The 17,024-nt window shown below is 34.5% G+C and overlaps 2 protein-coding genes across 3 annotated transcripts; one reads left to right on the top strand and one right to left on the bottom strand.

Annotated features, from left to right (window-relative positions):
- Window positions 1–204: 204 nt before the first annotated feature.
- Window positions 205–5,096, top strand: RB195_020432 (uncharacterized protein; the record flags this gene model as incomplete). The annotated part of the gene is made up of 2 exons (XM_064188720.1): window positions 205–366; window positions 4,905–5,096. 2 exons carry the CDS (start codon window positions 205–207, stop codon window positions 5,094–5,096), a joined length of 354 nt encoding a protein of 117 aa, XP_064044601.1.
- A 9,742-nt stretch (window positions 5,097–14,838) lies between these two features.
- Window positions 14,839–16,739, bottom strand: RB195_020431 (uncharacterized protein; the record flags this gene model as incomplete). 2 transcript variants are annotated; one of them, XM_064188719.1, is made up of 4 exons in its annotated part: window positions 14,839–14,911; window positions 15,024–15,056; window positions 16,530–16,624; window positions 16,707–16,739. In XM_064188719.1, the coding sequence occupies 4 exons, from the start codon at window positions 16,737–16,739 to the stop codon at window positions 14,839–14,841; spliced, it is 234 nt and encodes a 77-aa protein (XP_064044599.1). The 2 variants fall into 2 exon arrangements, with proteins under 2 accessions (XP_064044599.1, XP_064044600.1); XM_064188718.1 differs by lacking the exons at window positions 14,839–14,911; window positions 15,024–15,056 and having other exon boundaries at window positions 16,444–16,624; window positions 16,711–16,739.
- Window positions 16,740–17,024: the final 285 nt, after the last annotated feature.

Here is a 17,024-nt window from a genome sequence, read left to right as displayed (position 1 = left end):
CCCAGAAAATCATCATCGAACGTTAGAAGCTCAGCGTCGCCCCAATGACCGTGTTCGTGAGGTTATGACGACAAATAATCGTTTGATGCCGACACAACATAAAAAGACGGATTGTGAATGTATACGTAAGACACGACGATTACCGACGACTAAATGAGAAACGAATAACTAACAACGGGAACGAGGAGGAATTTGATTCCCGATATGGTTTCGATTACCGCTACCGTAATGTGGGTCGTCACGTGGGTTCAAATCCACATCGTAGAAATTCGCCAAGGAGCAGAAGGAGGAGGAGGTGGTGGTGAGCCGGGAGGAGCTAGGCTTGGACCACCACCTACTCTGACCAACATGATGCATCTGATCTCAGTTTGATTTGTTGTGGACCGATAAACAACAACAAACAGGTGTGTTATGGTCAATTTTTGGTGGGATGTAAACAGACGTGTTGTTGGTCTTAAACTATATTCTATAGCGGTTGGAGATGTCATTTTCGGAGAAGATTATGAGATTTTTTCCGAGAATTTTCTCAAAAATCCAGAAATTATCTATGAAGGAGTGTAAAAGAGTTGTTTTTCAGAAATTTTTTGAAAATCCAGGAAAATCTTTCAAAAAGTATGGTCGTACTGTTTGTACTAACCGCGTATTTGAATGAATTCTGAAGAGAATGAAGTCTAATGTAAGCAATTCTGAGGAAGAAAGAAAAAAATTGAGTTTAAGGGAATAGCTCCGTGAAAATTTATGGATTTTCTGTTCTTTCAGTCTTGTGACTGTAGCTAGGCCGACTCCACTTCCTACAACAAAGAATTTCTGAACATTCCCAGCAGATCTTAGACTTTTCCAGATCAAATTTCAAGCAATTTTTCCTCGATTTCAGGATGGCGTCGTGGATTGTATTCGAGAAAATTCCCGAGATTTCAGGTAGACTAATGAGCATTTTCCAATATCAGTCTGGGCATTAGCCAGAAAAGAAAAATAATGAAATTCCCCGTGAGCAGCCAAGCAGTTGTGGTGTGCTCGAATGATTCACATCAACGACTGCGATTTTTCTGGAAGCATCGGGAACAGCGGTGAGTGCTGGGAGCACTGAGGTGTCCTCGAGTCATTTCACTTCACATTAAGCTGCATGTCGACTTCTTTACGGAAGAACATGAATGGATAATTGCGGGCGAAATGACGGTAATTGCCCGACCGAATCGTTTTGTCAAAGCACACCGAAAGAACATGAGAGATCCGTGGTTTTTTTTCTTCGGATTAATGCTAAAGCCTTTATTCTATGTGTATTTATTTGTTTATTCATAGTTGTTTATTTATGGTCACTCACACTTACATATGTGTATTTGTATTTAATCTTTTAGGTAATACATACAATTAAAAACAATTTTAAAGTTTTTTCAAGTTTAATTTTCAAGAATTTCACTCAAAATTCACTGAACAATAATTTATTTCTATTTGGAAACGAACAAAAAGTGATTAGAATACGTAAGGAAAAAAAGAAAAAGAAAAGTTTGAGTACAAAATTAACTGATGCAGAGAGAGATCAAATAATTCATTTTTTGAGCACAAAATAATAATTTTTTTGATCTCCTAAAATTTTTTGGAAAAATAATGTAGGGAATTAAAAATAGCGTAAATAAGTAAATAATAGTGAACGTTGAGTGGTGTGTTGTGAAAAATGTTACTGAACGAAAAGTCGTGAATAGGAATAAAGAAATAGATAAATAATAATAAAGAAAGGTGAAGAGTAATAATAAAAACAGCAAAAATTATAAAAATAATAAAAATAGCAACATTTTAAACAGTTTAAAATCCATTGTTGAGAAATCATTTCCGGAAAAAATTTCCGGAAAAATGTTTTGAAAAACACTAAAAAGTTATTACTATTATTAGAAATTAAGAAATAAGAAAGAAGAAATACATATGGGAGAAAAATTGGGGCCAGAACAGCTGCAATTGCTGAAAACACCCGGATTGTAGGTGTTCCCGAAGTGGGGGCGGGCCTGAAACGCTCCGGTTTCTCACCCAGGTGTGTACAAACTTGCTCCGATCATTCTTGGTGGTTCCCTGAACGCAATTTACAGGAATTTTTGCTTGAAATTTTGAGTTTGGCTGTCCACATGAAAAGAAAATATGATTCAGTTGTCTTCTTACTTTTTTCACAACTAATTACAGGAAGTTAGTTATGACCGGCTCAAAGCTTGTGCAAAAGAGGGGAATATGGATGATCTGGCCAATTTTTTTTAAAGGACGAGCTATGGTGGTTAAAAAATACGAAAAAATATCCCCCAAGGGATTGTTGGGCAAGGAAAAATGTGGGAAAAAAATAAAGTTGCAAAACTTAAGCTTTTTTTTCTTTGTTTGTTTTTTGGCTTCTTCTTTTGCTAATATTTATGGCACATGTTTATATTTTATAGATATTAGTAATTTTTCTTTTCTTTTTTTCTTCGCAAAACTCCAAGGGAATGTGTAGTAAGTTTATTCTAGTCTATGCTTTCGCGCTGCGCTTCAACCGCACAGGTGAATAAATGAATGTGACATGAATTTAGACATGGTCGGACAGCCTCTTATGGGTTTTCTTACTTCAAGTTCGTTGTTGCGACTAAAAGATACATACGAGCTATTATAAAAAATCGAAAAAAGATGAAATAAACAACAAAAAAAAATGTTTGCAAACGTAAGGTTTGGTAGTTTTTCTGGCAATATATTTAGATATAATCCATAATAACATCAATTTCAGATGGTATAATTTAGTGAAATATTGCCCGTTTGCTCCTCAAAGAAAAAATCCATACCCCTTTCTGGCAGGTATTCTGCGGAATTTTTCGCATATGTTTTTGAATTAACCAGTAGTGAAAAAGTAAGAACGCTGAAAAAAGTTGGAAGCTACTATAGCTTTACACCAGGATCGATGTTGGCATTCGGCCGCCGGTCCAGCAATTCAATTTTTCTTGCTAACCTTGGCAAATTCTCAAGAAAAACCAATGAGTTCCCGAGGCGAATATGTACGTACGGAGAGAGAGAGAGAAATAGAGAAAAAGAGAGAGAAATAAAGAGAAAGAGAGAGAGAGCTGGAGCATACGTTAATGTCGTCCAGGAAATCAGGTGAACAGGTTGGAAAACGGCGAGCAGCGTGTTTGCCTCGTGTTTGCCCTAAGAAGGCAGGAAGGCGAGCTGGAGCTGGAGCTGCAGGCAGCTGGTCGGCCACGTAGTCCGACGATCAAACAACGGTAATGGCACTTGAGAAGCGCCCACAATTTACGGATAGGGTGTGAAGAGATGAATAAGCATACTTCGGTCGCGAATACACACAACACATACCGTATTAGGTTCGGAAATATTCGGGAAATTTAATCCCGAGGACCCTAAAGCGCTCTTTTCCCCAGAAACGTTCGAGCTCTCAAGGGAATTTCGACGTTGTGGTTTCGAAAAGAATTCCTTCCACCCGTCTTAGTTGAAAACAAAAAAAAAGGTGAAACAAAAAAAGAAAGTTCACTAAATGTAAAGTTTTAGTAGTTCTTCTAATAACATATTTATATATGATTAATAATAATATTGATATTCGATAGTACAACTTAACGTGTAGCCTTTCAGCCCCTGGAAAAAAATCCGTACGCCTTTTTTGCACGTGTTTTCCGAAATTTCTGTTTCTTCTTTTTTTTTAAATTTACTAGTACTAAAAAAGTAAGAACACTGAAAAAAAAACGATTTACGGATACGATGTATAGGCATACTTCGGCCGCGAATACACACAACACGTACCGCATTAGGTTCCGAAATATTCGGGAAATTAATCCCGATGACCTTATAGGGCTCTTTTCTCGAAACTTCATGAAAAATTCGAGCTCTTATAGGAATTTCGACGCTGTGGTCCCGAAAAGAATTCCTTCTACCCGTCTTTGTTGTAAAATTGGACAAGGACCACGTTATAATGACCATTTCCGGTAATTTATTGAATTTCTGGTGAGTTTTTTTTTGTCCAGATAATGAGAGTCAATTGTTTGAAGGTCATGACCTGGATCTTTTTCCGTGCGCGTATAACCCGCAATCGAGAAAAAAAACATCGAACGACGTAATTATTTGATACCTATCCAGGCCTGCCCAAATAATAGTAATTGTTCAAAAAAATGATAAAAAATAAATTATTTACTGGTACTTACTATTAATTCTATTATTTATTTTATAATTACGTCCACGGTATTTATTACTATTTACGGTATTCACTTTTTAGCTGTTTATTCCGGAAATAATGTCATAGATCACAAATGTCACATTATAAATATTTGAAAATGACAACAAAATCACGTTTGACCTACAAAAAATGCATGAAAAAATGACAAATTTCGGCCGAATCGTGTCAAAAATGCGCGCTTCTGCGGAGTTTTTTTTTCGAGGATTGTCTGAAAATCGCTGGGTGACAGCGGTTAATCAACGTTTCAAAAAAAGTGGGCTTATTTCTCCTGAGAATCTCGAGGTCTCTAGGTAGAAATGTCGACATTCTGGTCCCGGGAAGAATTCCTTCCAGCTGTTGTTAGTTATGGGATCCAAATATTCGAATTACGCGAATTCATCCATATATAATAGTAAGATGTCCTCCTTTGTACTATGTATACGTAGGAACAATGTGTGCATTTATGCGTGAATGCATCCAGAAAAAAGCTACACAAACTAATAACGTTTCAACCTACCCTGATTAAATACATGTTTCATATTCATGGAAATTTTGACCTGGTTGATTGTGGGAAGAACTTTTGTGGCGGCAAAGGCAAAAGAGGGAGAGAGTGAAGGAAAAAGGAGATGATTTCTTACGGTAATCCTTAGTAAAGAACAATGAAATATCTTACATTATTTTATTTTCAATATTGTATTATATTTATTATTATTATCCATAAAATCAGAGCAGACTTTAGATATTTATTATACCATTATTATTATTATTATTATTATTATTATTATTATTATTATTATTATTATTATTATTATTATTATTATTATTATTATTATTATTATTATTATTATTATTATTATTATTATTATTATTATTGCCCATGAAATCAGAGCAGATACTTAAAATGAACACAAACGTAGTAATTCAAGGATAAGTACGAAATATTCAAAAAACGTATGAATCACGTAAGCGAAAAGTCACAAAGAAAAAAAGTGAGGGAAAATCCTGAATTACGTCAGCACACACTAAACAGCTACAGTAATTGCTAAGCGAATTTACCAGATGATCCAACGAAATCCCAACAAAAATATGGTAGGGTTGGGAATTCTCTTTTTTCGTTTCAGTGTAGCGTAAAAAAATAAAAGACTTAAAAAATTACTATAAAATCAAAAATTAAAAATAAAGATTCGAAAGATCGAAATTCTTCCCCTCCCCCTCCCCCTTCCCTTATCTTATAAAATAAATTTTAAAAAAATCAAAAATCAAAGAATAAGACAAAATTAACATAAAAATTAACATATGAGAACCAGTACGGTGATTAGTGAGTTGATAATCATTTAGAGGTGCGGTTCGCGCAATGACCTTCGTCATCCCAACAACAATCTCATTTCTCTGATGCTCGCCGATAATTGTGTACTATGGATAGTTCAAAAAAGAATAGAATGCTAAAGAGCAATAAAAAAATTACGCAAAAGTATTGGTGAGTGTTGAAAATGTGAAAGAGAATAGACGCGTATAAAAAAAGTTAAAAAAAAAGAAGTTTTAAATCGTAGTCAAGTAATTAAACAAAATTAAAACTTCTCACAATAAGAACTTTAATTTAAGAAACAATAATTACATATTCGAAAGAACCTAAGAAGTAATTATCGTTTGAAATCCGGACGCATGATCCACGAGTAGAAGGGCCTCGCCATTATGTTATTCGGGTTGCGTGAAGAATTTTCTATCCTCTTTTTCTCATCTTTAGAGGGATTTTTACAAATTTTAGCACATTTCTGTATGGAAAATGAGGACTCAGGTAGGAAAATAGTGTCCTTAAGATGTTTTACGAGAAACAACTGTATCAGGAATATATGGGACAAGTACTTCTAATTCTTCCAAAAGTTGACTGAATTAAATGCCAAGTTTTCCAGATTTCTAAAAATTTTCTTTTGTAGCCAATGAAAGGTTACCAGAAAAAAAGCTATTTAGAAAAAAATTTGGAAAAAAGTGAACAGAAAAAATGTTGAAAGTGAATGTTAAAATAATAACAATAAAAAAATTATAAATAATATTAAAATAATGAAATAAATGCTAATAAAAAAGTCAAAAAATGATTAGGGTAATACTTAATGCTAGGTATTTTTAGGAAAAAAAGAACTAAGAAAAATTGATGTATGTAACTCATTTAAACGGCTAAATTTCAAAAGCTTGGAATTTTGGGCGGTAAGTTTCAAATTCTCGCTTTTTCAACGCGTTCGACTAATTTATTCGATCAATAAAAATATGGATTGTATTCGGTCGTGGGTGTATTCTATAAATATGTATTTAAACGAGCCTTTTAATGTGCAAAGTGGTATCCATAAGAATAATTTATTTATTTATTCACATACAGCAACAATGTCGTGTCGGAAAAAAAGAAACACACTCTGCCTGAGTCAGAACATTGAAAGCCCGATTGTTCGATTTTTTTTTCCGTCAAGTAGTGGAGTGAAATTGATGGAGAAGTTCCTCGTACTTTTTTTTCTGCGATCACCGGAAGACGAAAAAAAAACACATTTTGCCTGAGTCGGAACACTGAGGAAAAAAGTTCAAGTGTTCGATTTTGCCTTCGTGAAAAAATTGAAGGAAAATGGAATTGTCGATGAAATCGCTCCATTCTTTCTATGAGTATCATCCAGAAGTCGCTTCTAGGAGTCAGTAAGAAAGTAAGAAACAAGCATGAGAATACGAAAAGAATAAAGAATTGGTCTGCGGCAATAAAGTAAAGTAAGTAGTGAGTAAAATAAAGTATAAAGTAAGTAGTAAGTAAAATAAAGTAATATAACAATAAAAATAATAAGGAACCGACGGTGCGGCACCGTCGGTTTTTCAGTGTTCATCTGTGATTATAAGTTATATTATACCTATATCTGTGATTATAAATTATATTTATTTATTGACATAAAATAGAAATTTAAGAACAATTTATATAGCATTAGATTAATCTCTCTGAGATCTATCCAAAACTGCAATATCGTTGAGAAAAAAGCGAAGTGACGCCAAATATGCGCCAAAATGCAAAAAAAAAAATTAGAAACTAGAAAAAAAAACTGGAAAAAAATTGGAAATAATAAATAATTGGAACCTAACAGAGCTTAGTTAGTAATGGTAACGTTGTGGGAACCACGAAGAAAAAGTCTAATGCAGCAGAAGGATTTTTGGCTTTATTTAATGAAGCTAAAAACTAATTCTAACGCGATTCAGCGATTAAGGTGTTCATTTGATCTCCGACAATCCAAAAAATGAACAGATCAATCGGTATTTGATCGCTTTTTCGAATTTCATTTACTAATTCATTTGTATTTTGTAACACACTGCATTTATCTTGCATTATTCATTCATTTATTCACATATATTTTCATTCATTCATTCATTCATTCATTCATTCATTCATTCATTCAATCGTTCATTAATCATCCGTTCATTCATTACTCATTCGCTCGCTCAACCAAATACACCAAAAGATGTCCGAGATGAAGAAATTATTCGTTTAAAGGATAAAGGATAAAGTCACTGCCAAATCAATGCACTTGGGATGCGCCAACGCGTTTTTTTCACTGGATTTCGTAATCGCTGAGGTTTCTGGAATGCGTGTTGGCCTACACAATGACACGCGGGGGCCAGGCGATGTATCATTCCGGTGTTTTTATCCTCCCAGACAAGTCCGGTACCAAGTTATCGACCCCGGAGGGATGAACCGACTTGGTTTGCACTAGGGCGGTTTCGAACGCTCGATCGTGTGGTCGTACAACGGACCTCTACGCCACGCGTGTCCTGTTATTCGTTTACGAGCAACAAATGCGAGCCAGAAAAATGAAACCAAAAAAAAAATGAAAAAGTTGTGCAAACGTCAAAAACTCAACTCAACTGAAAATTTAAAGAAAGCAAAAACTACTAGTTCTTCCCGAATAACTCTAAAATAACAACTTTGCTCACGCACTTTCCGAGAGAGATCAATTCAACCCAATCAATCAATCAATCAATATTCTCCCCAAACATGTAGTCTCAACGATTCTAGAATATCCTTTCCCTCTCTACGTCTAATATAAAAAAAAATTTAAAAAGTTACTATTAAAAATTTACTGTTGAAAATTTTCAAAAAAATCAGGCGGAATTCGTTCCAAAAGGCTAGGGATATCATTGATTATGATTTTTGACGTATGAACAAAAAAAAAAGAACCCAGAGGACAGTACGTAATTACGGACTGCAGCACAATGAATGAGTTTTGAACGATAAAATCCTAAAATTATGAAGCTAAACGAGACGTGAACGATTCCTGGAGCAATTCGAGAGGGAACGCCGCCGCCGTTGTCAGAGCAATGGAAGCGAAATTTGGATGAATCCATGTTTCCGTCCGCCTCTTTTAACTGATTCATGATGCTGATGAATCAATAGCAGCAATAGAAAAAAAGCAACATTCACACAATGTGTCAATGTTTTGAAGGGGAATAGAGAGCGACACTTTTATGTTCGAACAATAGAACTTGAAATGTTTATTATAATAAAATTTACTAGAAGAAGAAGAAAGTCATATGGAAGTTGTTTCGAAGTTGTTTTCGAAGTTCCAAGGAGTCAAGGAGTTTCCTATGGTTTTATTAGAAAAAGTGGTTCGAAAATTATTATCTCCATCATCTTTTTTTTTCACTTCAAGCAACATGAAACGATAGAAATATTCGAAATTTATTCGGATTCTATTTTATTATTATTTATTTACTTTTTTTTTTACTTTTTTATTATTTTTGTTATTTTAATTTCTTAAGGCATGGAGCGATAGAAATACTCGAACTTCATCACGGACAGGAGGTCTACGAGAGGTTCCCGAGCATAAGACGATCAAGCGATTGCCTGAAGCGATTTGTGTCACGGCCGGTCCTGAACAGAACCGACCACGTGGGACTTCAGGCAGATCGAGCTTCCCCTACAGTTCCGCAGAACAACTCAAATCCTTTGCGTTAATCTAATATAGCGGACGGAAATTGTGCTCTAGAATTCCTCCCTCAATCATTAAAAATATTGAAAAATAATAAAAAAATAATGAAAATAGCAAAAAAGAAGAATTAAAATGCTAGGAATAGATAGCGATTGAAACAAGGAAATCGTATAAAGTAATTTTAGCCTTCAATAATCTTTTCTTCGCATTATTTTTTATTTTTTATTTTTTTCGCATTTTTTGAGAGATATTTATTGATTTGTTTATTTATAGACACACTTAGGTGCACCATAAAACAAAAAAAAGAAGATAGAACTGAGCTCACTAGAATTTCGCCTAAGTTTCAACCGGCAAAGTTGACCCTTACCCCTTGTTTGGTGGATTGATGGGCTATCCTCCTGCCACAAGGAAGGTTAAAAATCCTTACGCGAATTTTTTTCCCCAAGTCCACAACGCTAAAGATAGAACAAGGGTTTGGATGACCAATTTAACCCCGGAAAACGGACGAGTCTGGTCATGGAAGCCCTTCTCCGTGAACGGGTGGTTGCAGTTCAAACGGGGGATGGGAGGGGAAGGGAAGGGAGGGGAGGGGGTCGCCAATTTTCAGCTATCCATGAACAGCTAACGAGCATTAGCATAGAATAAGGATCAATCATTAGTGCAAATTAAAAAAAAACCCTTCTGAAAGAATTGCCGAAAAAAATATAAAAAAATCTTTAATGTGCAAACTAATTCTAAACTGAAGCAAATTAAAGTGAAAAAACTCTTTCTGCAGGAATTTTTGAGGGATTCTATCTTGTTTATCTTTGATTTTATTCGATTCATAAGGGACTTAAGGAATTCCTTTAATTTTTCTTTTTTTCTCTGTCTATGTTCTCTTATAAAAAAATTCCCGTTATATGCCAAAAAGAGGGCAAATTAGATCAAAAGTCCAGAGACTTCAGAAAATTACTAGAAGTATTAGAAAATTTAAAGGCATCACCCCACGAATCTGAAGTGGTACGGATTTCAGGTGCAGTATTCTTATACGGGATAGTAGGCTATTGAGAGGGGGGTGATTCCGTCCACTTCTTCCTAATTGCCGTAAAAAACGGCCCGGAAAATGCGGGTCGCGCACAAGGCTGGCGTGCTCCAATCGAACTCGCTGTGGAAAGTAGCGCGACGGAACGCTCGAAGCGGTATCTTCCGGGCGGTTTTTTACGGCAATTAGGAAGAAATCAGACGGAATCACCCCCCTCTCCACAATCTGGTATCCCGTAAACAAATCCTCCACCTGAAATCCGCACCACCTCAGATTCGTGGAGTGACGCCTTTAAAATTAAATTTTTATCATTGAATTTAAAATTGGATAAAAATTTGAACTGAGTGGATATAAATGCAGCATGAATGACTCGCATATCCACGTATCCGTGTCATATATGAACAGATGTAGAAATCAATACATCAATCGCTTCAAAACGCTTCCAACGTCATCCGCATCTGAATAAACATCGAACGAGAATAGAATGACTGAAAGCTGTCCAGCAATTAGGTACTGGATATATGTACATGTAGTTGGAACATTGAACCAACGAGGGGAAGGGATTTGAAAATCCGAAAAAAATTAGAGGAAATAAATCAAAGAAAACAACGAGAGCCTTTGGCAGAATTACTTATTTATTTACATCTTTATTTTGCTGAGAATACTGAGATTTTCTCCCCAAAAATTAATGGCGGGGAATATTTGTGGCGGGAACTGTAAGGATCACTTAGAATCCTACATTTCCAACATGTCGTGACATTTCCCTCTCTGATTATTGTATACAGTAATACATGGTCAAATATATCGTAACTAATCTCCCAAATCATAAAATCCTGAATGTTTCGAATTCAGAATTGAGCAAAAAGCAAAAAGGAGAGATTGTTTTGTTGTCTGTTTTAGTTTTTGTTGTTTTTTTTTTGTTTTGTTGTTTCCACGCAGAAAGTTCGAAGAGGAAATTGAATGGGTACGAAAGTGCTGGTATTCATATAATTTATATCGTAGCAAAAAAGTTCAATTATTTATTTTCTTTAAAAAAATATGTACATAATTGGAACAATGAGACGAAGCAGCAGTTTTGCTTCAGAAAAAAAGAAGAGGTCCCATATCGCTGGCTTAAATTTAGGAAACTCCTGATGCAAAGCATTTTAAAGCAAGCATTATTTAAAACTTCCTGCAAAGTATTTTAGGGATTTTTAACTTTTTTCACAATTTCCTCCTCAAAAAAGTTGATATAATCGGGAAATTGGAACTGGCTGATAACCAGTATTTCTGGAGGAATTAGCAAGGAAACGCATATAATATAGCAAGAGGTGGCGAGAAAGTGAAAATCATCAGAGAGACCTGCAGCGAAGTTCCGGGAACTGGGAAATGGAATCGGCGGTGGCTGTGGGCTCGCGGCCTGATCCATGTGAACTCGTCCACTCGTTTCCAGACAAGAGAAATCCCAATGATAATCAGAGAAGAATGTGCGATCTGGACGAACCGGATACGTACATACGTACATACGTATGAGGTCAACGCAAAAGGGATCGTTCATAATGATTTGCGGATGCATGCGGCATCAGCATGTCGACTGCCATAAAATTAGGCTAAAACTAGGATTAGTGGCCTATGATGGACGTGTATCGTTGAATTAAGACGTTCTGGAATGTGTCCGGAGGAATTTGAATCCGTTGCCTTGGTGATTTTTTTGCTGCATACAAGCTACTTTTAATTATTCAGTTTCAGTTAACCACAGGTCTCCGTAAATGGATCAGAGTAAAGAAAAGACAAAAGAAAAGGAAAAGTGATGAAATTATGAGAAACGAAAAAATAACAGAAGAGAAATAGATAAGAAATAAGAAAAAATAAGAAAAAAGTAATGAAATTACCTGAAATGAAAGAATAGAATGAAAGGATAAAAAAATACGATTATTTTTAATTAAATTCTAAGAGTTAAACTTTTTTCTTGCATCTGATAAGTATCTTCGGCTAATCGTTTGGTGGTAGATTCTTTTCGAGAAAGAGTTTACAAAAAATACAGTAAAGTTAGTTACAATTATAATTCCAATAATTAAATTTCTAACGAAATAAAATGACTTAATAAGATTTCTGGTCTTAAAAAAAATAACAATTTTCTATTTTAATACTATTTTATTGGAATAAAAAGGCAGTATGATCTAAAGTTTTCCTTGTTCTTTTTGAAAGAAAGAAGTTTCTGGGAAAAATCCAAACACTTCCACTCGGAACAGAAATATGCAACGATGCGCCTTGAACATTTAAACACTTCGAAAACCTCCGGGAGGAGAAATTCGACGAGCTTTTTTTTCCCACCCTCGAAATTTCGAGAAAACGTCGTTGTCGGAAGTTCTTTGATAGAAGCAGTTCACTGAACACTGCAATTCTTGTGAAGATGTTTGAAAAAGAGGGGGAAAAAAACTATTCTCCAATGAGTCTCCGAGGACATTGTCCTTGGCAGCTGTCGAGACGAACGAACTCATCTATGATCGTTGACAATTTTGTTTCTTTGACACGCTAGAAAAGAAGCGGATGCGCTGATTTAGTGCTGTATCAAATACACACACACATACACACATACAAACATACACACATACACATACACACACATGTACACACACAAAGAATTTGTGGTGAACCAAACAGGCACCGGGGCCAACTATTGAATGGAAAAATTTACAATGAAAATATCTTAATAGTTTCTGATTTGAAGAATATTTCTAAAAAGAAAATTTTTTGAAAGAAAAAAGTTATCAATTTTGAAAAACTTATTAGGACATTTATCATTTTTTGCTCCATAGTTTTTGCCGACAAAAAAAAAGACCTCACTTAAGCTTTGCTGCTAGTATATTTATGATTTTTTGTATCTCTGTAAAAAAAACGCTCATACGCTTATTTTTACTGTAAACGAAATTGGAAAAACTGTAAATTTCAACCCATGTCTTCACACTCTTTTCAGTGATTTTCGGACAGGTATACTTTAAAAATACTTTAAAAGTTTTTACTTTAGATGCCTCAAAATCATAAAATTATTTAAGCACCTTATGTACAACTTACTAGAAGTCAATACGACATCTCACTATCCCGACGTTCATGGAAACTCGATCTTTTCGACTAAATTAAAATTATTTTTAGAACAATTTTTTTTCATATGTTCAAAAAAGAAGGAAAAGAAATGGACAAGTTTGTGGCTGTGTTTTATTGCGTGGACAGTTATGGGCTCTCTTCCTGCAGTGGATGGGGTTGTGGACATTTGTGGACAGATTTGGCAGCACAACATGGATTAGAGGCGCATGAAATTATGACGAAAAAGACATCATAGTCATCGAATTTCAAGTAACTATTTTTCTAGCCTTCTATGCATTAATTTTTCTAGGCCAGCACAATAAATTTACATCTAAACCACATTTTTTTCGATGGACCTTCCGAACCGAATTAGTGTGAAAATAGTAGGTTGTCCTATAAGCTTCTTCCCTACTTTTCTCATTTTTTAATTTTTTTTATTCAACCTACAAAGTTATCTACATCAAACTTGAGTCATGATCTACGAGCATGGTAAAAAGAAGGGTACAAGAATAAAATCGACCATGGTTTCATAGAATAAGTTCGAAAGTAGAATAGAAATTAAAAAAAGAGAAGAAAAAAGTGAGAGAAGAAAAAAGTGAAAGCAGGAGAAATAGAAAGTAACAGTGAGATAAGATGAGACATGTAAGATGATATCCACAACGACGATCTACTACTTCTGAATTTCTCACTGTACAGTGGAGATTGAAAGGTTTTCATTTTCAATTTTAAATGAGAAGAGTAAAGAAATTCCGTAGATCCTTAGAAAAAATCTCTGTGTTTCTAGATCAAGGATGATAGTATTGAAAAAGTGTTGTCAGATAGGGGGGGGGGGGACGTTAGTACCGATAAATTGATTAAAAGAAGTAAATTAAAAGAATAAAATTATTCACAAAGTAATAAATTGTTTGGAACAAATATTTGCTGTTTTAAAGCAGTTTTCAGTAGTGTTTCGTATAGCGCAAGAAATTTTTTCCCCGTTATTAAATGTATGAAATGAGTCTTGCGCATCTACAAGTATTTGTGCGAATAATTCTGAATTTTCAAACAATGGATATTCGAATATTCAGACCTTTGCTTGGGCCAGAGAAATTTGCGTATTAATCTTAGAAATTAGTTTCACCTAATTACTAATAGAGGAAGAAAAAACCGATCTTACAACGAATGATTCTAAATCTCAAATTACTCGTTTTCATTCGAATATTCGAAAATTCACAGCCTTGGTTGTGCTCGAGAAATTCAGTTAATGGTCTCAGGAATTAGTTTATCTTGGTGACTAACAGAAGAAAAAAATCGTTGGTGAAAAAAAAACAAAGAAAAAGAAAATAAAGAAAGAATACTAAAAAAAAATCTCTCTTGCTTGAACACTCGAAATAAAATATTTAGGTGACAGCGACTAGTAGTAGTCAGGAGCTTATCAGGCGGAAAAGTAAATAAATAAACAAACAAATAGATAAACAAATAGTCATACATTATGAGGGAAATCGCATCGAAGCTTAGATTAGGTCAGGTTTACCTGTGCGGCCTACAGAAACCTTGTAATTAGGGTTGGATGGAAGTGGGATGGTCAGGTGGGTGGCGCGTGCTCATCCATCACCGCAACGCGATCCAGCATTTGATAACCGACGGCATCAAGGTGACATCTACGTTCGTGGAGCGGCTATGCGGTAAATCACCCACGTTTCGATCATCCTGATACGGGCTGGGAGACCCACCCTAAAATAATCTGACATTTTGTGGAAAATATCGAATATTTAGGGACTTGGAATAATTTTCCCCCGTACTTTTTCCACTCCACGAGAAAAAAAAACCGAACTAATGCACTTACGTCTTCGATGAAACGTTGTCCTTGCCGAAAGAACTGCAATGGAAAATCGCAAATAAATTACCATCGTAAACATCACCATCACCAGGAAGTGAAGAAGGGGAGCCAGATTTTCATCCTATCTGGAGGGAGGTCGAAAGTGTGCGCGAAAAATACCATAAAAATTCAAAATTTATTACGTGCCCGGTGAAAAGTGAAGTCAGTTCACAAGACCCTTAAAGAAGAAAAAATGGACAAAATGGGAGCATAAGATTTCGTTTTAAGGTTTTTAAGGAATCTAACCGGGAATACAAAAGAAAAATAACTAGGTAAGTAATAACTACTAATAATTAGATAACTGGTAGGTAAGATAAGTAACTAATAATAATAAATATAAAAAATATAAAACTAAATAAATATAATAAATATGATGATAATAAATAATAGTATAGTAATATTTAATAAATACAAAAATAAATATAAAATAAATATTATAATCAACTAATTAATTAATAACTACTGACTAATAATAACTAGATAACTAATAATTAAGGAAATAGAAAATAAATAAAAAAACATATGAATAAACGAATAAAAGTGATATAAATGATAACAAAATGAATGAAAATTCATACAAATAAAAATAAAGTAAAATAGAAAATAAATATAACTCATAGAAGAAAAAATTGTGGAAAAGAAGAGAACGGAAAGGAATAATTTGGGCAAATTTCGCCCTTATTCATGATGTAAGGATACGGTTACTGCGATTACCTTGCTAAATGCTAAGATAAAACCCTGACAACAACTAGATGACTAATAATTAAACAAATAAAAATAAATAAAAAATCAGAAACGATTAAAGGTAACATAAATGATAACAATGCAAATATAACAATATCATCTTTAGAGTCAAATGAGGGGAGAAATCTCTTATTCATTTTTTCTTCAAAAAAAATTTTCAAAAAAAAAAGACTAGGCCATAGGTCGAAGGAGTGAAAACGGAGGAAACGTGTAGTAATGAGTACAACTATTTACTTATGGCTATACACCACAGCGGGAGTTCACAGCTCAGTAACTGTAGTAAACAAATAAGGTGGATACAAACAAACAAAGAAAACAAGGAACAGAGAGTAAAGAACTGGTGAAGTTATTTTACTGAAAGAAAACAACTGTTGCTGGAAACTGGAGTTATAGGCTCAAGATCCGTGTGTTGCAGCCACAGATTACTGTTTAGAAATAATGTAATCATAAATAGGATGAAAAAGAATTTAATGAATGATTATGAATAAGTATATAAATAAAAATAAAATATACTTATATAATTGTTCGGAATTTCAATGCAGAGTTAGTGCCTGTATCTCGTTTGTATTCAAAAACAACCAAAACTTGGGAATACAAAAAAAAATTTTCCCTCTTGAAATGAAAAAGAACAGTAGTTTTCATCTTAGCTCCTACGTCCGACGTAGAAAAACTTTGAAACAGCCGGCGAACGTTTTGCCTTTTCATGGCAGAAAAATCGATAAAATCCACTACAGTTCATGGGTGGTCCAGGGCCATCCATATGTGTGGTCTTGCCATAGTATGGAGGCAACGTGTGCGGTCCCAACGTGGACCACGCAGGAATTCTAAATTTTATCGATTTCTTCGGAAAAAAAAAACAAAGTGAGAGCTTTCCCTGTTCCATGCAACGCAAAATCTAAAGTTGACCTGCCTCCTGATTCTAACACGGATGTATGTCATCTGACACTTTCCCTGAATACGTACGAGTTTTCCGAAAGCTATAAAAATTCGAATTAGCCGCCTTGAAATTTGAAGAGAACTTGACCTGGAACAAAGTAATAAGTAATAAAGAACTAATTAATAACTAACTACTGACTAATAATAACTAGATGACTAATAATAAAATAAATAAAAAATAAAGTAAAAAATATGAATAAACAAAATTACGTAATATAAATGGGAACAATATAAATAGAAAGTAATATAAATAAAGATTAAGTAAAATAGAAAACAAATATAACTCAG

Source organism: Necator americanus, chromosome II, assembly GCF_031761385.1.
Source record: "Necator americanus strain Aroian chromosome II, whole genome shotgun sequence".
Taxonomy (NCBI): Eukaryota; Metazoa; Nematoda; class Chromadorea; order Rhabditida; family Ancylostomatidae; genus Necator; species Necator americanus.
The sequence above is the reverse complement of the archived record's forward strand: the minus strand, read 5'-3'. Positions and strand labels throughout refer to the sequence as shown.